This window comes from Tetrahymena thermophila, assembly GCF_000189635.1.
Source record: "Tetrahymena thermophila SB210 genomic scaffold scf_8254495, whole genome shotgun sequence".
NCBI lineage: Eukaryota > Ciliophora > Oligohymenophorea > Hymenostomatida > Tetrahymenidae > Tetrahymena > Tetrahymena thermophila.
Genome location: NW_002476270.1, coordinates 184074 through 209422, shown reverse-complemented (window position 1 = coordinate 209422; position 25349 = coordinate 184074). Strand labels below are relative to the sequence as shown.

Genomic DNA, 25349 nt, shown 5'->3' with positions numbered 1-25349 from the left:
CTAAAAATATTTACTAAGTTTTAACAAATTTAAAATGTATTTGTTTGTAAAAACAATTAATTTATAATTTATAATAATGTATTAGAAATTTCAAGCTTTATTAACTTTTCTTGGAATAAAAGTAATTAAATCAAAGAGTTCTCCTTAAATGTGAGCACTTGGATAGTTGAAGGATAAATAGCTATTACGTTCTTAAGTAGAAGTAAATGTATGGTTATTTTTTCTAGCTAGAGAAATAAAGTAGTGTGAAAAGTAACTAGCTATATCAAGTGATTTCTATTCGCGGTTTGAATTAAATCCCCATTAAAATATGGTGTACTCAGGATGGAATTAAACACCTCCTATAGGATATTTCTTTGCTTCTACAATAGAAACATACTAGAATGCATCTTTGGCATCAATATTTGTTGAATTTGCAGAAACTCCAAGTATTTAAAAGAACTCTTTCAATGATGGATTGTATTCATAATCTTTTTGTGTAATACCTAGCTCATGTAAATATAAGAAAGGAGTTTAAGTCTCTGAGTAATCAATCCAATCATTATTAAAATCACGAAAGAGATTAGCTGAGCTTAAATGCTATAAGTTAGCATTTCTAGTATAGTTAAAATCGTTAGTAATATGGTTAAGGATTGTGTAATTAAAACCGCTGACAATATAATGCAAAAGTTAAAATCCTTGACATATGCCCCAAACTGGGAAGTGGTCTCCCTTATTGTTAGCTTCAATTGCCTTCTTAACCAAATAATTAGCATTTTAAGTCCATTAATTTTTACCAGTTTTGGGTTAAAATTCATCAATAGGATTATTTATGTTAATATCATAGTCACCACCTGTGAAAAGAACACCGTTTATTTTGCTGAATAAATCATCATAGTATTCTTAAGTTTCATCAAATGGTATGATCACTGTCTAAGCACCAGACATTTAAACCCAATCGATGTTGGCATTTAAAACATACTAAAAGTATTCTCTTGGATACTGATCCCACCAAGAGGGCTAAGCATAAATACCAATAACAGGATTATGGTTGATATCAGGGAGTTAATTAAAATAGTTGAAAAAGCGACTGCTAGCAACAGAAGCAAAAAGGCTAAAGCAGGCGATAAAAACTATCAATTTCGAAAAATTGGTTAACTTATGACTCATCTTTAGATTTAATCTGATTTTTTAGAAATTAATTAATTATTAGTCAATAGATAAATTGAAATAATAAACATAAAGAACCTATTTTTTTTAAATAAGGAAGTTTTGGATTAACTTTTCTATTTTATTCAGCTGATCTCTTGTCCCTTATTTTATCACTGAGTAAAGAGGAAACAGATTCTATATTTAAAACCTTAATTTATCTTACAAGCAAGAATATTTTTTACAATATTAGATTATAATTATTAAAAGAACTTGAATTAACGCAAAAATAATATCAATAAGTATTTCATTTATTAAATGTTTTTAAAATATTATTTTGCTATTTAAAAATGCTTGAGCATTATTTTTTGTTACAAATTCAAGGATCAAATAGGTGTTATATATTTTTCTTTTATAAAGAGTTTATTATTGAGAAAAAATCGAGAAAAAAGAATTTTCAAAGAAATTTCAAATTTAACAAGTAATCTGATAAATAATTAACTTAAATAGAGTATTGGAATGTAGAGAGAAGCAAAATTAAATAAATATATTTCTAGTGTGTTTTAAGGGAAAAAACTTGTTGAGAAATGAAAATAAATTATTTAAAATTATAAAATTTGATATTTATTTAATACTTTTTGTTTAATAAAAATTTAATATATTATTTTAATACAAATATTCATTTTAAATTCATTCATTATTTCATTCTCATTATTAAAGATCTATAACTCCCCAAGAGCAACCAAATTCTAAACCCAAATTGTCTTTGTGCATTTTTAACTTAAAAAATCCTTCCTCTCCCCAATAGGTTCCCCAAGAATTTCTAACTATCCAGTATTCCTCACCTTCTAAAGTCTAACCCCATCCAACTACAGACACATAGTGATTGGGTATAGGTAACTTAACTTTTTCACTGTAAATACCACCTGTGTAATTATTTTCTAAATTATCAGTGGCATCAATGGTACAAGAAATAGGTCCTCTAGAATATATTTCGCTTTTCATTTACTTTACACCTGTAATGTGTCCAAACTTACTTACTTTCCATTTCTTGTAAGGATACTTTGTTTGAGCTGGACAGATAGAAGATATATCAGTTGTGTTACTGATAGGAGCAGAAGGAAGCTCACATGAAATACATTATTATTTGGTATTGCAAACAGGAAGCCATTAATCTTTCGCTTAGTAAGGCATACAAGAATCTTCAACAACTCCAATTTATGAAAGGAAATAGTAGGTTATCAATGAAACTCCTCCAGTAAAGCAGGAACCACCTAAATGGCAATTTATAATCATCTGATTTGAAAGAATTACATCAGGAATATCTGTTCTATTGCGTGCAATTTTTATTCTATCCTACAAGCTGCTTGTAACAGCAAAAGACCAGCATCCCCCACAATACTATGGATTATGTTGGTTTTTTATTTAAGTTAAGTAATTAACTCCGTTTACATTACCCCAAGTAAAATTGGTAGGAAGGGTACTCACATCTAATTCTATGTTATTACTAAAGCTACTAGAAATAGATTCAATTAAAGGTTGATATTTCTGATATGACTCTTAAAAGATTTGCTTTAACTCATCTTTAGCTTACTAAATAATATTTTTTTCAGATTTAGAATTGATATCTAAATTAATTTTGTGTTCCTATTAATTATTTGAAGTATAACTAGAATTGCTCTTGCTAAACGAGGTGTTATTTCTTATTTATTAGCTCCATGTATCTCTAATTCTACCATAGGAGCAATCACTTTCAATTTTAAGAGCATTTTTACCTCTAATAATTCTGATGAATCCATTTTCTCCCCAAAATGTGCCTAAAGAGTTTCTAGCAATCCAATATTTAGTTTACTTCTCATCTTCACCCCAACCAACAATGCTTAAAGAATGTGTAATTTAAACAGGAGAATCTGGAGGATTTAGTATTCCACCAGTGTAGTTTCTAAAATCTTCTGTAGAGTTAATTACGCAAGAAATGGGACCATGATTAAATATTTCTTATTACATATCTTCTTCACCTTTAACTTAATCCCAACTTTCAATTGAATAAATGTAAGCATCATCTCTAGCTTTGCACCCTACTTTTGGCCAGCATTCCATACAAACAGTTAGTGAGCTAATTTATGTAAAAAATAGGTTAAAATTTAAAAATTGAACCTTTAAAATTTTTGAGTTAAGTTAATTTTTAAAATCATTCATTATTAAATTATATTATAATTGTGTTACCTGCATTAATAGCCATCTCTAAAATCTCTACCAGTATAAGGAGAGCATGTTTCATCAGTAATGTTGTTTCTCAAAATATATTCGTATGCTGTTTATGGAGATCCTCCACGACATCCATTACTGTCATCATTGCAAGAAATTAAAACTTAAGGAGAAAGAATAAAATCAGGCCCAGCATTTTGCCTTTTAATTTTTATTCTATCATTTAGTGAAGAAGTAACAGAAAAAGCCCATCCAGAATCACATAATCTAGGAGCTAATTAGTTTCTTACGTAACTCAAATAGTTAACTCCATTTACACTTGCCCAAGAAAATTGAGTAGGAAGTTCTGATTATTTAAAATCTTTGCTAATATGATTTGTTTTACCTGCGATGCCATAAATACTTAGAGCAAAAACAATTGCAAGTATTTCTAATTTTAATCTTGACTTCATCGTTTTTCTTAAAAATTTAATCTTTTATAAATTTAATAAATATTCATATAAAATTAATTAAATCTTAAAAGTATTTGATGATAAAAAATTAAAATATCTTATCACTCAAACGTATAAGCAAATTTAAGTGACATTATTGAAATATCATAGATCTCTTTACATAATTACTTAAAAGTTGTTTCTCTATGTTTTAATATAAAAATTTAACATTTAACAATTAAATAGTATGATAAATACAACTTAAAATAATGTAAAAAATAGTTTTAATTGATATAAAATACTTAAAAAATAATCTTAAATCTGTATTTTCAGCATATAAATAAATATTCTAAAATATAATTAATAAAGTTACTTTTCAATGAAAAAGATAATGTTCTTTTTATAAATAGTAAGTAAATTTAGATTAAGATAAAAACTAAAATTTTTCAAATAAATATTATCAATTAATTTATAAAATTTTTTGCATTTAAATATTTTAAATAATTAAAATATGAGTAAACTTAAAAATAAATTAAAAATTTTATTGTTATTAAACTAAAAAATAAAAATTGATTATTAAAATATAATTTAGTTATTTAAGCTATAAAAAACAAGTGAATTAGTACTCTTAATACTTATTATATTTATCTTTAATTTAATTTCTTTTATAAAATCCGATCATTCTGAAAAATATATTTGAAATTGCTAAAACTATTACTTTTGTTCCCTTTTGAAAATGTAAGGTACTAAATCCAGCATATTATAGAGTAAGCCAATTTTGACAAAACCTAAATCTACAGTTCCACCAACGCTCACTACAGCTTTGCAATTATTTTATACAAACGATTTAAAATGAATTATATCCTATAAATTAACTCTCTTTAATTACAGAGATGAATAAAGTTACACAAAAGGATCAAAATTAGGAATAAATTTAATCATTTCTAGTTTTGTAGTATTTTAAACAAGATGATTTAGACCAGAATTTTCTGGGTCATAGTGGTTGTTTATATATCCAGGCTGATAATTAACTTGAAATTATTCATTTTAGATCATTTATTTAATTCTAATAATGTATCCTTTTGAGAAATTATTCATAAAGTTAAAGTAAAGTAAATTATTATTTCCTAGATCGTAATTTAACAGCCTTTAAAAATTGTTGAATTAAATTGATTTGAAAAAGAAAGATTTTCTTGTGTAGTCAAAAGCAAAAGTTTATTTTAGACTAGAAGTATTTGTCCAATCAAATCCTATTTATTTATTTGGAAGAGATTTTCTATTTATATAAAAAATAATACTCTATCTATCTACTCCTCTAAATTCGTTTACATATAGCTTAGCACCTCCTGAAAAAATCCATTATTCTACCACATCTAAGCTTTAAAATTTTATTTAATACAAATACTCTTATTTTTCATCATCTAATTGTTAATATCTTCCTTTTAATTGTATGTTGTTAACATTTTTTAAAGGTGGTTAGTTTGGGGAAAAATAATTCATTTTTAAATTCACTTAATTATTTACAGGATCATTAATTCCAACCCAGCCATAAACATTTAACTTATCTCCACTATCAAATAGATTATTAACTCCAAGAATACCACTTAATCCTAATTTCTTTTTTTACTTTTTAGATAAAAAGCCAAAATCTTTAAAAAATATTAGTTTTCCTTTGCTGAAATAATTGTCATCAAATTTTATTTATACAGAATTAACTAATTGCTATAAAGGATTTGTTTATATATATTTGTCTTGTTCATATCTCTATTTTTATATTGAGGTTTTCAAATCTTCGAAGCTGCCTTAAAATAAACTAATATCTAATTTTTTATCAAAATATTCTCTCCATAAGTTATATTTCTAGAGATTTTATGATATCCCAAATCTATTCAATAAGTTTTTTTTATCCTATATGTGATAACTTACTTTATCCCATATTGATTCATCTTATTTTGTATAATATTCCATCTAACTAGAAGCTAAAAACCTTAAAATTCAAAAAAATAACCAAATTATTGAATCTATTAAATATCCTTTTTTATTCACTTAATTTAAAAACTTTTTTAATTTTACAAAATTAATATACAAATTAAGGAATTTCTACAAAAATATTCGTTCGCATCTAGTTTATTAACTGACTATATCATTTTTATCTTTAGAAAATTCTATTATTTATTTTAATTATGATAAAATTTTAGGGATTTTTAAATTTATTAGGTTAAATAACTATATTTTAAAATAATTATCTTTTAGAAATTTTAAAACTAAAGTAAAACTAATTCATTTAATGCTAGTATAAGTTGTCCTCTTATAAATAAAATTATAAACATCTCTACAAAAATCATCTAAGTAAATGCAAAATTAGTTTTTATGCTTTAAAATTAAATTAATTTTCAAAAGTTACTCTGACTTGAAATCTCAATTAAAAATAATTTTTTACAAATATAATTCACATATTTCTTAAAATAATCAAAGTATAATTTAATAATTATAAATTGTGACTTAGATTATGTAAGACAAATAATAAGCTTTGAAATTCAAAAATGAACTCTTATTTTTTCAAATAATTTTCAACAAAAAAAAAAAGTAAATTCACTCTACTACTTCAATATTAAAATGATTTTCTATATTTAAACTAATTTTAATGTTCTAATGTTTTTTATATAAATAAGAAATGATTAATTGTAATTTAAAGAATTGAATAATTTTACAATATTGATAAAAGATTAATTGATTATATATTATTTAATTATTATTTCAATCATTTTATTTTCTATCCATAAAAACTACTTAGTTAAACAAATATCCATCAATGTGAACAGTTGGATAATTGTAAGATAAGAAATTACTACGTTCTTCAATATCAGAGAATCTATGTCCGTTCTTTCTAGCTAATGAAACAAAGTAACGAGAGAAATATGAGGCTATATTTAGCGATTCAAGGGAGTGATTAGAGTCAAATGAAGTTTCAAAGATTGTGTACTCTGGATGAAATTAAACCCCAGCAAAAGGATATCTTTTACCTTCTACGATTGCAAGATATTTAAATGCGTTTTTATCTTAGAAGCTTGTTGAATTAACTGAAACGCCAACAATTTAAAAAAATTCTTTAAGGGAGGGATTATATTTATAATCTTCTTCAGTTACTCCAAGTTCGTGAAGATATAAAAAAGGGGAATTTGATTGCGAATATTAAATATTTTGCTTGTCGAATTGTTATAGTAAGTTAGATGATTCTATGTTATAAAATTGGGCGTTCCTTGTAGTGTTAAAATCATTTGTTATATAATTAAGTATCGTATAATTATATCCACTTATAATATAATGTAAAAGCTAAAAGCCTTAGCAATTACCCCAAACAGGAAAGAAGTCTCCATCATCATTAGCTTTAATTGCTTTGTTCAATAAATAAGCGGCGTTTTAGGTCCACTAATTAATACCAGTTTTAGGTTAATATGAATCGACTGGATTATTTATATTAATATTTAAACTGCCACCTGTAAAAAGAATACCATTAATTTTACTAAATATATTATCATAATACTCCTAGGTTTCATCAAAAGGAATAATTACTGTCTAAGCTCCTTGCATTTGAATCCATTTTATGTTAGCATTCAATACATATTGATAATATTGTCTGACATATTCTTTCTTTTAGGAAGAAGGTTATGCGTAAATTCCAATAACTGGATACTAATTTAAATCAGGTAAATCTAAGAATTTTTAAAATAGTTTGTTTTTTAATCTGCTTATTACATAGCACAATATTAAGCAAAATAGAAACACCTTAATTGTATTGCTTTTATTTTTATTTTTTAACATAATTCAACAAATCCAATTAAAGATATCCAAATTTTTAAAACTAAACAATTAAATTAATAAAAGCTGACTTTTTTAATTATCAACAAAATTAGAGTTAATATTTTTTATATATTAAAATTTTTATTAAGTTAGTTTATAATTAATTATCAGGTAAAATAGATGTTTACTTAAATTATATAAAAGATTGTTATTTAAAATATTTACACATTTTTTTTATTTTGAAGAAATATATTTCAGTGACAAAGAAGGGACTTATTTAATAAATCTTTAAATGCTTACATGTAAGACAAATTCAATGAAATTTTAATTCTTTGTCATTTATTTAAAAAATAAATAAAGAAACATATAAACATTAGTATAAAAAACTTAAAAATTAAAATAATAATTAATTTATTAAATTTAATATAATTTTATCATTTCATAGTATATTAAATTTAGTTAAATGCCCTTTACTTCATAAATAATTTCAGTTATAATATTGATTTCCTTTAATCAATCCTAAATAGCTATTTTATTATTAAAATGAGGAACACTTACTTGAAATTTTATGTAATTTGATATAACTTTTGCAATTTTTTATTTTTTAAAAGTAATTATTTTACCAAAATATATGTTAAAATAAATGAAAAGTTGAGTTAGTGATAATTAATACTCATATAGTAATTTAAGTATTCTTTTTTATCTAAAGCTATTTAAAGGTAAATAAAAAAATAACATTATAGAAAATATATTGATTAAAAAATGGAGTAATAATTTATTTTATCAATTCAATGAATAAATACAGTATATAAAAGTTTTAAAGAAATTAAATTATAAAATAGCATTAGATAAGATTAAAAATTTATATAATTAATTAATTAAATATTTAAAAATATTAGTATTATAAATTAGAAATTGAAATAGAAAGATAGATGATTTTATTTTTTCTTAACAAGATTCACTTTTTTTTAAGCTTTATATTTGAAACTTTATCACCAAATCTTAGACTACATAATGTTTGATGATAGCTAGAAGAAGATGGGGATAAATTTAAAAACATTAATGTCTTTGATCCTTCTCCTTTTTATTTAAAATAAAAAATTATAAATAATTACTCATATAGTCTTGAAAATAAATACCTGATAAATATGGTTGCAGTAAATATGTTAATTTTGAATTTCGAAAAGGTGTGTGCTTATCTTTTTGTGCCAAGGAATTAATGACGTCTCCCAAAGAAGTTAGACTTCTATTTATAAATTTAGTTTCTTCTAATAGCAAACCTTCAGCTTTTGATTGTGTAACTCTTTCAGAACCTGCAAGGTCAACTAAATTTAGTGTTCCATTGCAAGTTTTTCCATCTTTAGTGTTGGAACCATATAATTTTAATTAAAATATAGAGTGACTTCTAGAAGAATGATCATTGCACATCGTGCTGCCAGTCTTTCTATTTTCTCTGGCTCTTTTCATGAGAGGATAAAATTCTTCAATTGAATTAATTTCAACAAAAACGAGCTAATCCTGCTTTTCGCTTACTTTGAAGTTAGTAATGAGATCTCTATGCTGCTCCATGTAAACCTAAATTAATGAAAATAAAATTAATAAATAATTTATATAATCAATTGTTATTCATTACCTCTTAAAAGCTTACAAATAATTTATAGGTCCAACCAAATTACTGTAAATATTTTATTTGTTGAAATATCATTTCCATAGATCTTTGCATAAGACCTTTAGACTCTTCGCTTTACCCACCTTCAATTGTATATGTCTTTCCAGAGCCTGTCTAACCATAAGCAAAAATACATACATTAAATCCATCAATCAGTGATTGTATTAATTAAGACATTTCAGCAAACACTGTCTGCTAAGAAGAGTTTTCATCAAATATTTATTCAAAAGAAAATCTGTAATCTTTCTAATTATTTTCTGATTTTAAGTGCTTTTTTTATTTTAATAAAAATGAAAAATTAATATCTAGGCATTAAATTTAATAGCTACTTGTTAAGGAACTTAAAGTGCTACATTATTACTAGACGTTACTTAAATAATATTAGTACATTTTTCAACATTTATTTCAGAAGGTAAAAGAGGTCTAATTCTGCAATATACTCTAATGTTACCTTTTATTGATTATAATTCATCATTTAAGTCCTTTTTTTCTGCAACAGTGAGCTCAATTCGTTAAAATAACTCTTATTATTTTATTTCGCTTGTAGCTAAAAAATCAGAAAATTAATTATTTTGTTCCTTCAGTGATTTTTAGTGCATTTCTGTTTCTTCTATTTCTTTTTCTAGTTGTTTTTTTATTTCAAGCAGTTAACTTAGCTCTTATGAATATTTTTAATTTTATTCCATTAGATTTTAGTTGTTTTCAAATTCAATATCCATCTCTTCTTAAAGTTGATCGCTCGTTATATGGAGATTCATAACCTGATTTTTAACTGCTTTTACTTCGCTTACAAAATTACATTCCAAGTTCTAATAAAAACAAAAGGTATAAAAAAATAATTTATGAGCTTTTGATATAATTTACTGAAATAGTTTTATCGATGTTTGCTATGTGATTATTCATTTGTATAATTTCTTTTTTCCATATTAGATTACTGTTTGCAATATTTTCTGCTTCTTCATATAATTCCTTTACTAATTTAAAATTTTTTTAAGAAATTGCTTAGCTATATAAATAAATATACAAAAATGTTCTTAATTTTAGCACAGTTATTCAAGAATCATGTTTTAATCAACTAAATCTTGCATATCTGCTCCAGGTTTAAATACTGCCTGTCTCAAGTTATTACTTGATATCAAAGGCTATTAAAAATTAAAATTTTGATTGACAGTAGAAGGTAATCCTAATGATTATTCATCACTTTTTCTTTTAAAATTACTACCATTTTTATTATCTTTTGTATCAGCTTAAAGCGGTAAATTAATGCTATTTACATTTTCCTTATCAGCTTAAATTTAAGTAAATATATTTGTTATTTTATCAGATGTTAACAACAAGTGTCTTTTCAAATCGTTTTTGCTAGATTAATTAAGTTCATTTATTATGCTATTCATCATATCATGTCTCTCTCTAAGAGCTGCTATACGAGGATTAACAGCCAGATTTTATCTTTAAACATAAAATTAAGTTGTCTCGAAAAGAGTTTGGTGATTAAACATTATTTATTATTTATATGAATGTATATTATTTTAAATAAAGAATGCTTTCTTATTATAATATTTTGAAATATTAAATCTTTCAGGTTTGCAAAATATTCGTTTATTACAAATTTTAGAGTAGTTCTATTTTGTCAAAAATTTGATTAAATGATTCAAAATAATTTAATTTCATAATTTAAATTTATTGCCCGCAAAAAAATAATTAATTATTAAGTATCAAAATCAACCAACGTAACTTTATTATAAAATTATTTTTTTACAGTGTTTATCAATAAATAAATCAAAATAATCTAGTATATTTAAAATATATTTTTAATTTTTAAAATAAATATTAAAAAGTGAAAATCACTCATTTAAGTCCTTTTTTTATTATTTTTATTTTAGCAAAAAGTAAATTATTTTAAATTTATTTTAAGAAATTAATACTGCTATCTAAAAATGAAGTAAATAAATAAAATAATCTTATCATAAATGATTTAAATAAATATTTTATTCATAAATCCCCTCTTTATATCTCTTAAAATGCACATCCATACATACATTATTCTATTTCATAGAAGTTTTCGCTTTCGAATCTATCAGCTGGACAAAGTTAGAAACATAGTCTGAGAGAGGTTGGGACTGGAGTAGTATCATCGTCACTTCTCTCCATTTCCCATTCAAAAAATCCTTAGCAATTCATATTAGATTCTTTACACTTTTCTGATTTTCTTATCTCTCTTTAGCAATTATTATCACTAATCAAACAAAAAAGCTTTTCGCATTTTTATTTTACACAAAGTTTGTAAAGGTGATATGGCTAAGCTACATAAAGGGTCTCTTTTTTTGAGTCTGCTAAGTTTAAAAACAATAAACTAAGTGTTAAAGCATAAAATACTCTCTTTAACATTTTTCCAATCTTTAAAAAAATTTTTTTATGTATAATTAATAAATTAATTATTGTTTATTTAGATAATTTTACAAACTTTGTTAAGCAAACATAAACTTACTTTCACATCAAAACCACTAAAGATTAAATATTAATAGTAAGCATAGCCTAATTAGATTATTATAGAATTAAATTAATTTTAATATTTTATAAAATTAATTAACTCAAATCAAATATTTTAATTTACTCAAACATTTAAAAGAAAAATAATTAAATATAATATAAATTTTATTGAAATATTTTGGACAAAATATATTAATTCATAATTAGTTTCTTTCATTGTTTTCAGCAGAAAAAGTAGATGTTTTATTAGTAAATCTTATGTTTTGGTTATGCTCCTACTCTTACTAGTTATTTAGTATATTGTCATTCTTATGAGAAGAAAACATAAAATCTGAAGGCTACTGCTACATGCTTTAATTATTAAATGAAATTTAAGCTTGAAACTAAACTTAATTTGGCTATGATTTATTAAGTGATGAGCCGTTATTATAAAATTAAGAAGTATTTGTATTATTTAATGCTGTTTAATTAACAAGCTTTTAAGGTGAATCAAATAATTAAGATTACACAGTATTTAATTCATTTATATTTTGCTATTAAATTGGCTATGTTGTTGATAATTCGATATTTTTCTACTCTATTTATGTTTAAAACATCTGCTTTTTTCCATAAACAAAACTATTATTTTACTGAGAATCTTAAACAATAGATTTATCATTATAGTTTACTAATTATTCTTGTAATTAACTTTGCTCTTTCACCTAAGAATCTTCTGTATTTTAAGTTTTCAAGAGAGTCTGCAGCTTTATATTTCGAGTTTATATTAGATAGAATACTAACTATACTATGTAGGATATTTTTGCAATTACTATTAGACAGATTATAGACCAACTTAGATAGTGATTTATTGAAATATAAGAGCTATCAATCTGATTGCTGCTTGAGCGTGATACCAAGGCATAGAACTGCTCAAAACTCCATAAAATTATAAACAATATTAAAAGAACTGTAAGAGAGATAGTATTTATTAGTTAGATAGCATTTAATATTTTATCATCATATAAACTTTATCTTAAACTTAAAATGATAACAATAATCCAATAAAATAATGAACCAAATGTGATTATTCCTGCTGCAGTTTTGCTTAATGTTCCTAAAGCAAGTCCTATAACTAAGAGACTTCTAAAAATTGTACGAAATGAAAAGAAGTTTCTGCTAAAAAAGTACTCTACTCTAGCTTTATTAATGAAATGCTTATTTCTCTCTATTACCTCTTTGTCTAACATAATAACATCTATGTTATTAACTTTAGAGCAGGGTATTATTGTTGAGTATAAAAAAAAAGCTATAAGGCAAACAATTGATGAAGCAAAGTCACTAATGTTATAACCACTGCTAAAAGAACAGTATCTCAAATTAATGACACTAGCAAATACAAAATGAATCAAAAGAATATCTACAATTCTATAAAGAGAGCGAGTGTTAAAAATTTTCTAAAAAACTAAACAAGGTTTAAACGAGCATATCAAAGTAAGGAATGTGTATATAAAGACAATAAATAAGGCATTTCCTGTAGTTCTTATAAAGCTTGTTGAAGAAGGTGCATCAATTGAATTATTAGTGATAAAAACGCTAGAGCTATTAGTTGATATAGACTTATTAATTTGCTAGAGCAACTGATAAAACCAAGTAGGGATAAAGAAAAAATTGCTTTTATTCAGCTCACTGAGATAAATAATTAGTTATTATGCTTTGACTATGTTTAAGTAATTCAAAACTCCACATATTTGAAAGAATTCTAAAATATTCCAAATGCTTACTGTGTCTACTTTCATAAAAAGAAAACTAATTGTTATGCAAACAAAGATTCCAAAAAATCCCCACACAATATAAGGTATTATGTCTTGAATAGTCTTCTCTGCACTTGAATAGATTATAACCATTTATATTTATGTGCTATAACTATTTTAATCAAGATTAGCTCCACTTTAATCTGTAATTGCTTTAGGTTGAGTCACCTATAAATTAAGGTATCTATAAATAAAACTTTATGAGTATACTATGTTAATTTCTATAGTAGTAGGATTTTTTAAATTAAAAGTGTATGTGTAGCTACTTGGGCTGATGCTATCGATAGTAATTGAAAAAATATTTGCTAATTAGTATTAGGAGCTAATTATCATATCATTATCCGTGGTTAATTATAAGTATGTAGGGGATATTTAACTCAGCTTTGCTGTTAATCCAAGTGCATTTTAACAAAATAAAATGATTAGACTTAAAACAAGCAAGAGGCTTTTTAATTATAGCTTTTTCGATGAAGGAATCTTCATAATTACTACTTTTATTTACTTAATTTATAGAATATTTCTAATTCCTATTTAAAATTCTTACAATTTGCTTTTAATTTCTTGTTATTATCAATCAATAAGGTATAAAAAAACTTTTTATTATTAAATAATTTTCTGCAAAAAATTAAATATTTAGCTAAAAGGTCATTTAGTAATGATTAAATTATGTGAAAAAATCTCTTTTGAGGTAAATTCTTCGTGTTAATTGTAATCAACAAAGCATATTAAAATTTTTTGATACTAATTTATTATTATGCTTTTAAGTATTTAGAACTAATTATATTCATCAGTTAAAAATAATCCTTAATATTAAAATTTATACCAATAAAATTTAATATTTCCATTTTTGAAAATTTTAGGAGATGAATTTATTTAATTTTACAAAAAATTTTACTTTTAAATCTATCATTCATTTAAAAGTATGATTGATATTAATCTTTCATTAAACAAATTTAAAATAAATAAAAGTATTTTAGAAAATAAAAAAAATATTTATTTAAAATTTACATTTTTAAAAAAGCAATTTCTAAAAAAAATAAATTAGTAAAAGTTATAATTTAGGTTTTTTTATAAAGATGATAGAGTAATTTATTTACAATTAAATATATATATATTCATAAGTTATTCTTATAAGATTACTTTAAAATATTCCTTTAATTTATTAGAGATCCTTTGTGTTTTATTTATTATAATTAAATTGAGTTTTAAATAACCCTAAAATAAATTAACTTTTTAACTAACAAATTCAGTAAAATTATTTTTGGTATTGTTGACTTTTTATTGGTGATTCAAATTCAGTTTAAAAATTTTCCTATGTTTTTTAATTTTAAAATTCATACAAATCTTTTTGGTATATATCTTCTTGTGTTGGTTAGTAATAAGATTATGCATCCTGTGTAAACTATGTGTTTTTATATCTGCTGTAGTCCTAATTAAAATTATTACTTGTATTCATTACATTTATTTGACTTGAATTAATTCTTGTATTAGCCAATCCAAATTAGCTTTAATCCCAATGCTGTGTTTCTAATGTCAAATTTACAGAATTATCATTATATAAATTGTGATTATTTTATTCATTTTGATAATATTCTTCCTTTATTTATTAATTAAAAAAAATAAGTAAAATATTTTGTTAAATATATTAATTAATTAATTAAATTACATCTGTAATATTCAAAATTTATATATCTTAATCAACTGCAATTTCCTCCTCTTCTCTTAGATAAGTACGCTCTGGGAAGTCAAAAAATTTCACTTAGAATTTTTTTTATTTTTTAACATATCCTTCTATTTTGCAAGGCATCCATAGCTTTCCACCATCTTTAAAGTTGTAAATAGCATACTGTAAGGGCTATTCAAATTTAGAAACGTCATCATCACTTTGATGACTTTCTGATGAGCTAAAATTCAATATTAAATCGTGTTTCAAATCATTTAAATTTGTTTACTAGTCTCTATCTGTTTTATTATATAAATTTAAAACTTAAATAAGATTTTGCTCTAAATCCAAATTTGGGTCTAATTTGTTATTTCTGTTTGTATTTATTTAATAGTAAACTCCTTCCAAATTTGCTAACATATCTATTGATTTTATCTAGTGAAAGAATGAAATCCATTAGCTTACACCTTAATTATATGAAAAATATTCCTCAACTTTATTGATACAGCTCTCCATTAAACGATAAGTAAGTAGTTTAGCTAAATCTTTAATTTTATAATAAAGTGGGATGTGGTCTATACTCATATCTAACTTATCTAGCTTAACATTATTTTATTAAGGTAAATTCTTTAAATTTTTTATTATGTTCCAATCTTCTAATATAGTCCTAAATTATTTGTTGAAATAGCTAACTTCTTCTTAAATGGACTGACTTTTTATTTTAAATTAAAATTTGAAATAAAAAATATAAATGACTTAATTAATTAATTAATTTACGATTCTTATTTTTTCTAAGATGCAATTAGTCTAAATGAACATTTATTTACATTATCTACGGAAATTTATAAATTAAATTATTTTGTAAATCTATCTTAAGAGTTGTTTTTTCTATTAGGTCTAGAGTGATTATACACAGAGTTTTGCAGAGAATTAAAGTAAGATAGCAAAGGTAAAGAAAAAAATGTGTTATTAACCTCTTATTCTTCCATTTCGTAGTTATCATAGTTTAGATTTACTAAAGTATCATTAAATTAAAGCAACTTGTACACTGATTAAATTTAAATGTTTTCTGATTACTATTTAATTTAATTTTTAACATCCTATTCATTTTATATTGCTTTCAAAATGGAATTATTTTTGCTTAGCTTTGTTTTCTGTTATTTAACATAATTGAGGACTAGTCCTAATGTTTGATAAGTGTATTATGCTTGAAGCTATCTTAACTATCCTTTTGTCTATTCATTAATTTATATTCAAAAAAATTTATATTTCATTATATTTTTAAGGTTAAAGTAATTATTACCCAATAAAATGCTTAAAGTTTGCCAGTAGGATTATCTACTTTGTACTCCTCTTTTAAATACTATTTTAGAGCATCTGCAAATTCAGGTGAGTCAATAAAAATGTCAAATGTTCCTTTAAATAATGATTACTAAGCGCAAAATGATTACATAAAAATTGTTATGTCAACTGTCTTATTTATTCGAGATTAGGTTTGAGCTTCGTTTATTGGCTGATTTTACTAACTTTAATTAGCACCAAGCTATTTTTAAGAGCTTTGGTTATCACCTTAAGATTAAACTGACTAATTTTCTAAAAAATACTTTGCTTTTTCAATATGAGGTAGGTTTTTCAGTTTTAGAGAATGAAAATGTATATTCAAAGGTAAAAAGAGAATATTCTTGCAATAAAGTTCATTAATTATGCTTGTGTAGATAAATGGATTGTCGTTTTCATTCAATCTCTCTCTTTCTTCACAAACTTAGACCGGAGCTGAGTACTTGAATAATTTACGTAGTACATCTACTTTTTCAAGGTATCTACCTTCAACTAATAGAATACATACTAGCAAAAAGTCAAATAAGCATATTTTTCCTTCATATGAAAAGTGGTTTTTTATCTCATTTATATTTAGATCATTCCAATCTATTAGGTCTGTTTTGCTCACAAATTCTTTAAATTCTTCTAAGCTCAATGTAGTTTTTTATTTCCACATATTTTTTATCGTATTTAACGATTTATTTTATATTATTTCAACAAAATTTTCAGATTTTATTTAATTAAATTACTTAAGCTTGCTTTCTGCTTGTTAATTCTTTCTCACATGAAAAACTTCAGGTACATAGTTGTATTTATCAATCAAATAGCTTGAAATATTTTATATATTTATAGAGTTCCCTGTGAGAGAAATATTATTGGTTGCTTGAATCCTTTTTAGATATAAAATATTTTAGTAAGCTTTAGACTCTCCCATGCCGTGAGGTGTAGCTAACAAAATCGTAAATTCCACACCTGAGTCATAATTATATAAAGGTCTTCCTTGTTCTTTTACATTATCTATTCTTCCATTATATGATTAATTGTTTGCTTGATTTTTATCATTCTCATATTAAGAATTACTGTTTAAAAAATAATCATCTACGTTTTCATACTCATACATAATTGTGTAATCTTTAGTGATTACGTCAGGTTAGTAGTTACTAAAATAAATTTTAGTTTACTTCACAGGTATTACTGTATTGTCCTAAAATCGATAAACTGTTATTGTTATTGCTTTTTATTCATTCACTTTTTATATGTAATCTTTTGAGCGATCAAAACACTCAATTATTTATGTAGCTGAGAGCCTTTTAACTAAATGCACACTTTTTTGATTTTCAAATTTAACTTCTACATTAAGTTCATTATAGTCTTCTAAAATTTGAATTTAATGGATATAAATAAATATTTTTGAAATCTCAGGTTATTTAGAGTATATGTTGTAAATTGGCTTTATAGTTTCTAATTGTAAACCACCTTGTTGCTAATTACGAGTTTAGGAACTTACACTAATCTAACTGGTACTTCTTGACCTAATATTTGATACAGATAACTCGTTTCCAATCTAACTTTAATTTCTTGAGTGTTCAAATAAAGTAATAACATCTGAGCTATGATGCTTATAAAAAATGTCCTTTTCAATAACTTTTTTTAGTTTTTTTAAATCTATCTTTTTGGTATCTTTAAACTGAACCAAAGTTTATACAAACATGAGCTAATTTAAATATCTTTGCATATCAAGCTATTTGTATGCTTGATCAACTGTTTCTAAGTAGTTTTATAGAGTTTAATTAAATATTTTATTTGACACACTAATAATTTGATGAAATATTAACTTTGTTGTCTTTGCTAATGCTACTGCTGGATTTTATGTACTTTACTGCTGTTATTAATTTTTTGGAAATCTAACTGGATCCTTATCTATAATATTTTTATACAGCTTAACAGCTTCCGAAATAAAATTATCACAATCGAATTCAAATCTAGCTGCTAATTATATATAGAGTAAGGTATCCTTTTTAGATTTACATTTAGAAACAATACTCTTCGAATTTTTATCTAAGAAGTGAATCATGACTGCAATTCCAAAATAGGTAGCTTTTAAGGTATTCTTAGAACTTCCCTCTACAAATAAGTAATCCCAAATTCTAAATAATAATTCATGGTTGAATAAATCTGAAAAATAGCTGAGCATTTTTTCTGCAAAAAATAATCCAATACCAAAGCTAACATTTGTTAAAAAGTTATACAACTTTTAATTTTTTTCTTTAAAATAAAATTCAAAGATCAGCATGTCAAGTCTAATATCATCTGGGATGTAATTTAATTTAGTCTATATTTTTTGATGATTATTTGTAGGATTATTAGCTGGAAGCATAGATATTTGAGATTAGACTAGTTACTTACTTATTACTTCAGTTTTTAGAGCATTATTATTTTGCTTAGAGGATTATTCTAGCAGCTATTCCTACATAATTTACTGAGCTGCCTCAATCATAAGCTAAGTATTATAATATCTTTTTGCAAAATTGTTTGTAAAGCATACAACAAGCCAGAATGCATTTTCTTCAATAGAATCATCGCTTTCCTTGCTTTCACTTTTAAAATAATCTAAGGCTCTGGCTGCAAATGGGATGAGATACTTTGAATAAATAGTCCTGCTATTTTGGAGATAAACATAGTGGCAGTATGCATAGAATATATTTGTTAAACTTATTAGCATTTGGTCATCAATAAATAAAATATGTTCTTTATACCAATAAATATCAGCTTGCATATCTTAAATTTCTGATATAAAACTTTAGCCAGTTGAGCTTGATTAAAATTAATATGCTTTTTTGAGTAAATTTTAATAAACCTCACTTAATGAGCTATTTATAACTTAGCCTTTATCAAGAGAAAGTAAAAGTCTATTAATCATATGAGTGTATTTGCTTGATTTCCCTATTTCTAGCCACAGAGTCTATCTAAGAGAGTTAGGTATTCCCTTTTCTGTATGTTTGAGCATTTCTTAGTAAAACTCCTGCTATGAGGTATCCTGCTCCCACAAATCTCTTTTATAAAAAACTGAAGTTACTATTCTTCTATTGCTAAAAATATCATCTTAAGACGAAACACTATCTCTCCCTGATTGCATTTGTTAAATATAATCATTACCAGCATCAAAATCATATTTTTTAATTTCATCACATGCATCTCTTAGTATAAAATTATCACTTGTATCCAAGTAATTGTTGTCTATTCTTTAGTTATTACCATACTCTATAACGCTATGAACATTAAAAAAATTATTTATTATTTTATAAATTAAAAAAATAAAATTTACTCTGCCTAAGCAACAATCTTATCATATAAATTATTCCAACAATTTAGATTCTTAACTAAAATAGATTAATGATAGGATTGCTATTCTAAGTAGTGTTTAAATAATATAGCCCTCACCTACCTGTAGCATTCAAGTTTATGACTTTGTTTTCTAAGGCTAAGCTAAAGAGGTGTAGTATCTATTTTCAACTCAGAAATGAGTTCTAAAACAATTTTAAATTAGCTTGGAGAAAAGGGTTCTAAGAATATTCTGCATTAGTAAAAATTATCCAAAATATAATTTTATTTTGCCAAAATACTTTCTATGTATTGGCTTAGGGTTTCTATTCTCATTTCTTTAACATCTTAATATTCATTTTGGTTGTTTTTTTATGAGAAACTATTATCTCCTAATTTATTGTCTTAGAATTAAATGCCATTCTTCTGTTCTACAGTTAAAGACTGCAAACTTACCTATATAGCTAATTTATCGCATAGAGATTAAACAGGTTCAATAGTTATCTGAGAACTCATGAAATCGTTTTTGCTAAGTATTTTTTCCATTTTTATTGAATTTTTTGCAATCAAAGAACCAGTAATTTCGTCAATAATTTGTATTTTCATCTCATTCTTCTTTATTGCTATAAGCTTTACATTCCTTATGTCAGCAACTTTATTATCACCATAAAGCTCAAACTCTTTGAAGTTACCTTATTTAGAAAACACTCTAGCCTTTAGTTCAGCAACATTTTTTTTATTGTTTTAATCTCCAAAAAATATAAACTGCATTTTAGGTTTTGTATCTCCCTAATCATTTAATATCTACTTTTATCTAGGATCTAAATCAATCATTTTCATAATTTACAATGTTAATTTAGGTTTAAAGACCATACTCTGATCATTTTTTTCTTCATCTACATAATAAATTAAAAAAAATTTAAAAAAATAGTTAATGTGATCATTTATTTTACTTTTAAACTCAAATTTTAACTCTTAAAATGTCAAAAATATGTCAACAAATATATCAGCCTTTTCTTTTTCTTGCTCTATTTTCTTTTTGATATCAAATATTTCATTCTCTGCCCTGTTTCTAATTCTCATCTTTAACTGTTCTCTAAATGCGGATTTTAATATTTTATCGTACTCTCTCAAAAAATGGATTTTATTAAAGAATAAGTTAACCTGTTTGTTATAAAATAATGGAAACTTATTATCTATTGAGAAATAATAAATTATTTACTGATTATTTGTCCACTTAGATTTTATTATTTGTTGATCTAAATACTATAATATTCCTGCAATCTCTTTGATTCCATTTTGCTTAGTTTTACTAGTCCTTAGATTAATATATATATTTTTATTCGTTTTATTCTTTTTCATCATCTTAATCTTTTTCATCTTAAAGTTCGAATTATTTTTAAAGGTTCTCATACTCTTTTAATATGCTTTAGTTCTTTAAAAATACATCTCTAATTTCTGGAATTTATAAAGATGGCTTTCTCTCTTTCTATTTTATGGAATTGTTGTTATTAGTTTCATTTATTTTCATCCCATTATTACCAATCGATTCCTCATCTAGAATCATATCATTTCTGTGTGAGTCTATAAATTATTAACTTTCAATCATATTAGCTTAAGCTGGTACGGATTGATGAGACTTATCACTGAGCTAACTAATATTAACCTAGCTTTTATTACCATTATCTACTTACAGGGAATCATTATTATTCTTCTTTACCTTCTTAAATTTATTGCTCTAGAAAGGACTATTTGACTAGTTTGTTTAATAATAATTGGATTATTCTTTCTAATCTAATTCAATGTCGCAGTCTTTAATATCATCCATTTCCATTTTTTCCTTCTAAGATACAAAAATTTTATAAGCATTTATTAATACTATTTTAATAATTAAATTTACTATTAATTACTCTTCCTACTTTTTCTTCTACTCTTACAATAATAATTATAGCTACTGTTATTATTACTATTATAGTTGTTAATTTTTAAGGTAAGATGCATAGCTTCTAAGCTTTCCTTAAAACTATTTAATTAAAAATAATTATTTTCTAAAATGATTAATAGAATAATTTAATCGATTACAAAATGCATAAATCTATCTTTCTGTCTATATATAGTGGTTTTTTTAAATAAACCTCGTAGATTAACATCTGAATAAGTATTTTAATCTTCTATCTTTAAGCACAAAAAATAATCTCTGATTTTAATAGCCTTAAAAAAACAATTGAAAAATTTTATTTCTAGAAAGAGAAAAAATCTTTACTTCTTCTAAATCCTCAGTATAAACGGCAAATAAATGATTTTTATTATCTCTTAACATAACACGAAATTTTTTTTAAGCATCACCCTTCCATTATAGAGTATTTTTGTATATTTTCCCTTTTTCTTCAATTGCTTGAAATTTATTTATTTCCTTTTCTTTGTACTTCTGAGTAATAGGACTTTTACTTCTTTTTTAATCTATTTTATCAATAATTTATAATTATTAAATAAAATTTTGAATCAATTTTAGGATTCATTTTAACTAAATACTATTGATTCAATAAAAAAAACTTACTCTTATCTTCAATTGGCTGACGAATTTATCCTTTGTAAATGCAGCACTGTCTCAAAACTGTTCTCCCTAAAGAGGATTGTTTTTAGAATTGAAACATTTTTTAATAATCATGTAAATAAAGCTAGCTTAAATTTTATTAATTATTTTATTAAGCAATTTAAAATTAGTTATCATAAATCATAGTTGCTTCAATTAAATCATTATTGGCTAATTACCCCTCTTTTTGATAGTTTGAGTAAAGTTATGCAAACTTAAACAACCCTATTAGTTTATTCTCATAATCATTTTATAAACATTCTTTAATTTTTTACATGTACTATTTTGTAGTTATATTTTTATCTTTCAAAAAAAGAATTGGCTGCTAAATTTAGGACTAATTTTATGAAATACTACTTTGATTCTAATTAACAAAAGTACTATTCAACACTATTGAGCTTTTTTAAAAATTATTTTATTTTACACCTATCAATTGTTAAGCGATCTACTAAGAGTTTGTAATATTTTAATCATTTTGCAAGCTTGTGATACTACCTATCTAATTTGTCTAACTATGTATTAATTCACTTCCTTTTCTAAATGTTGCTGACTGATAAGAATCAACTTTATCTCTATTTTGATTATCTACTTTCTCAAAAGTAAACTTATTCTCTTCATTTTATGAATCTGTAGGTAAATTAGGAGATTAATTAAAAGTATGCTATAACCCTAATAAATTCTTAAGAGATGCTCCTCCTTATGTTTAAATAACTAAATTTAAATTATCTGTGTTGTCATCTTTCTCTTGATTGATTTATTTTTTAGATTATTTTGAATACATCTACTTTTTTTGCTGACTATTAATAAGTTCTTATTTATTCATTTAAGAGCTTTAAGAACTAAAATTAGATTGAAGTGGCTACTATATACTACTCTATGAAACATTCTAAGGTTTCCTTTAATCTACCTCTAAATTACTTATATTACTGTTAAATCTGTTTTCTCTACTCATTTAATCCTTTAATCAACTTATTAGATTACTCTTTTTTTATAATTAAGATCTAACTTATTAATCAAATATTATATTGTCGTATAAAAATTTTAAATTGAATATTTATCATTAATCCAAAAAATCCAAAAAATCAAAAAAAAAAAAAAAACAATAATTTCAAATTTGACATTTAAAATTCCATAAAAAAATAAAAATAAATGTATTGACAAAAAAAATTTTAATACTTAAATCAATATGTATTTTTTTATTTGAATGGTTAATTATATTCATATAATCAATAGATCTCTACTTTATCCGGGTATTAGTAATAAATATATAAAATTAATTGTATATAATTTTATGTGCTTTTAGAATAAAATCATCATTTATGAGATAAAACTTCATTTATTTTTTGTTATTGAAATTTTATCAAATTAAATTCATTCTAATTTAACTTATTGCTGTCATTTCTGTCATATTAATATCTTATTAATTATGTCTATCAATCATTATTTAAAGTAAATTTCTTACAGAGTTTTAATCGTCATTATTAAGTCTTTCCTAAATATGTATAATTTTCTTACAAGGTTTAATTATAGCACTTGCTTTTTCAATTATTTTTGAAATTTCATCCAATTTTTACTTTTTAAATATTTCATGCATTTCTTTTACAATTTTATTAGTTTTTTTTAATAGGTAAGATTCATACAAATCATAATTATTATTTTGTTCAATTTAGTCTTATTTCTAATTTTTATAGATAAAATAAGGGACAACTACTTTAACACTAAAATTCGGACTATCATTTTTTACTAAAATGGTTGATGTGCTAAACTTGTAAAATTATTTATTTTCTAAACAAGAAATCATAGCTTGAATCAGATTTGTATAAATTTACTTTAAAAAAGTACATTGTAATACCAAGTTTCTTTCCTCTTTAATTATTAAAAACATCTATTTTAAAGTATATTTAAAATTTTCGTTTTTAAAGATAATGTTGATATTATCAGTATTATAAAAAAAACCTAATTTAAGCCCTGGACTTTCTTAGATGTACAACTTTTGCAAAAAAAATGTAGACATTTGTTAATTTGAATTGTCGCTTTGCATTTGATACCAAATTTTTTGTTTCTGATTTAAATTGAACTGTATAAATGGGTATTAAATTGTATTTTACTTAATATCCTAAAATATGAAGAATTTAGCTTTCTTATCTAGTTTATGCGAGTAAATCAATTCAGTTATTTTTATTTCAGTAGTATTTAACATTAATCTAAAGAATCTTTCATTTTCATCTATCTTCTCAAAATCGAATGTCTGTAATATCTAATTGGCTTGTGATTATTACATATTTATATTTGTTTTCTACTTAGCTTCTTACTTCTTTGATTATTTTTAAATTGTTATTATATCAAACAATTTTTTACAATATCCTAAAATTTAATAAATTAGTTAATTAATGAAAAAGTTATTTATACGAGAACTAATTTATAAATTAATATGAATTATAATATTTAATAAAAAACTATTTTATTATTTTGATTCATACTATCCTAATAATTTTTTAAATTTTAAATGTTTATAAAAATTTTAATTTATATTTTATTTGTTTACTTAAGAATTATATTTATTGTAGAAATTCTAAAGTATTTTTTATTTTACATCAAAATACTGTATTTCCTTTGGAAATATTATTAAAATTGCTGAATTTTTTTTATAATTGAGCTTGCAGATTTAATTTTTACTAAAAATTTTGGTCCAGACAAGGATCACATTAGATAATTTTTACTGTATATGTGAACCTTATTTTTTATTATCAGAGATTAAATAATTGATTTACTTTAAAATATTTTAATTTGTTGTCATTAACATCAAATATTTAATATTTTTATGAAATAATTAATATTCTCTTATATTTTATTAATATTTCTATTTTTATATATTTTTATAAGAATCTTTTTTTACATCAAAAATATCTCTAATATTTTTTAATTCATTTTTGGA

General features: G+C 23.6%; 8 protein-coding genes across 8 annotated transcripts; 1 reads left to right on the top strand and 7 right to left on the bottom strand. All coding sequences in view use genetic code 6, as the record gives it.

The window, feature by feature from the left end:
- Positions 1 to 90: 90 nt before the first annotated feature.
- On the bottom strand, positions 91 to 1209 carry TTHERM_00564450 (peptidase C26; the record flags this gene model as incomplete). The annotated part of the gene is made up of 1 exon (XM_001022044.4): positions 91 to 1209. Exon 1 carries the CDS (start codon positions 1147 to 1149, stop codon positions 91 to 93), a length of 1059 nt encoding a protein of 352 aa, XP_001022044.3. The 5' UTR covers positions 1150 to 1209.
- Positions 1210 to 1836: 627 nt separating this feature from the next.
- TTHERM_00564440 (papain family cysteine protease) lies at positions 1837 to 3788 on the bottom strand (the record flags this gene model as incomplete). The annotated part of the gene is made up of 2 exons (XM_001022043.2): positions 1837 to 3244; positions 3355 to 3788. The coding sequence occupies 2 exons, from the start codon at positions 3786 to 3788 to the stop codon at positions 1837 to 1839; spliced, it is 1842 nt and encodes a 613-aa protein (XP_001022043.2).
- Positions 3789 to 4839: 1051 nt separating this feature from the next.
- TTHERM_000564439 (hypothetical protein) lies at positions 4840 to 5685 on the top strand (the record flags this gene model as incomplete). Its single annotated transcript, XM_012799188.1, has 1 exon — positions 4840 to 5685. One exon carries the CDS (start codon positions 4840 to 4842, stop codon positions 5683 to 5685), a length of 846 nt encoding a protein of 281 aa, XP_012654642.1.
- An 839-nt stretch (positions 5686 to 6524) lies between these two features.
- Positions 6525 to 7643, bottom strand: TTHERM_000564438 (papain family cysteine protease; the record flags this gene model as incomplete). Its single annotated transcript, XM_012799187.1, has 1 exon — positions 6525 to 7643. Exon 1 carries the CDS (start codon positions 7587 to 7589, stop codon positions 6525 to 6527), a length of 1065 nt encoding a protein of 354 aa, XP_012654641.1. The 5' UTR covers positions 7590 to 7643.
- An 883-nt stretch (positions 7644 to 8526) lies between these two features.
- Positions 8527 to 10736, bottom strand: TTHERM_00564430 (kinesin motor catalytic domain protein; the record flags this gene model as incomplete). Its single annotated transcript, XM_001022042.2, has 6 exons — positions 8527 to 8648; positions 8708 to 9143; positions 9202 to 9507; positions 9567 to 10046; positions 10102 to 10211; positions 10262 to 10736. 6 exons carry the CDS (start codon positions 10734 to 10736, stop codon positions 8527 to 8529), a joined length of 1929 nt encoding a protein of 642 aa, XP_001022042.2.
- Positions 10737 to 11229: 493 nt separating this feature from the next.
- Positions 11230 to 11418, bottom strand: TTHERM_00564420 (hypothetical protein; the record flags this gene model as incomplete). The annotated part of the gene is made up of 1 exon (XM_001022041.3): positions 11230 to 11418. One exon carries the CDS (start codon positions 11416 to 11418, stop codon positions 11230 to 11232), a length of 189 nt encoding a protein of 62 aa, XP_001022041.2.
- A 506-nt stretch (positions 11419 to 11924) lies between these two features.
- Positions 11925 to 14000, bottom strand: TTHERM_000564419 (transmembrane protein, putative; the record flags this gene model as incomplete). The annotated part of the gene is made up of 1 exon (XM_012799186.1): positions 11925 to 14000. One exon carries the CDS (start codon positions 13998 to 14000, stop codon positions 11925 to 11927), a length of 2076 nt encoding a protein of 691 aa, XP_012654640.1.
- Positions 14001 to 14763: 763 nt separating this feature from the next.
- Positions 14764 to 23366, bottom strand: TTHERM_00564410 (hypothetical protein; the record flags this gene model as incomplete). The annotated part of the gene is made up of 11 exons (XM_001022040.2): positions 14764 to 15114; positions 15184 to 15892; positions 15958 to 16415; positions 16484 to 19769; positions 19826 to 20717; positions 20775 to 20985; positions 21044 to 21664; positions 21722 to 21844; positions 21904 to 22032; positions 22085 to 22281; positions 22379 to 23366. The coding sequence occupies 11 exons, from the start codon at positions 23364 to 23366 to the stop codon at positions 14764 to 14766; spliced, it is 7965 nt and encodes a 2654-aa protein (XP_001022040.2).
- Between the last annotated feature and the right edge of the window lie 1983 nt (positions 23367 to 25349).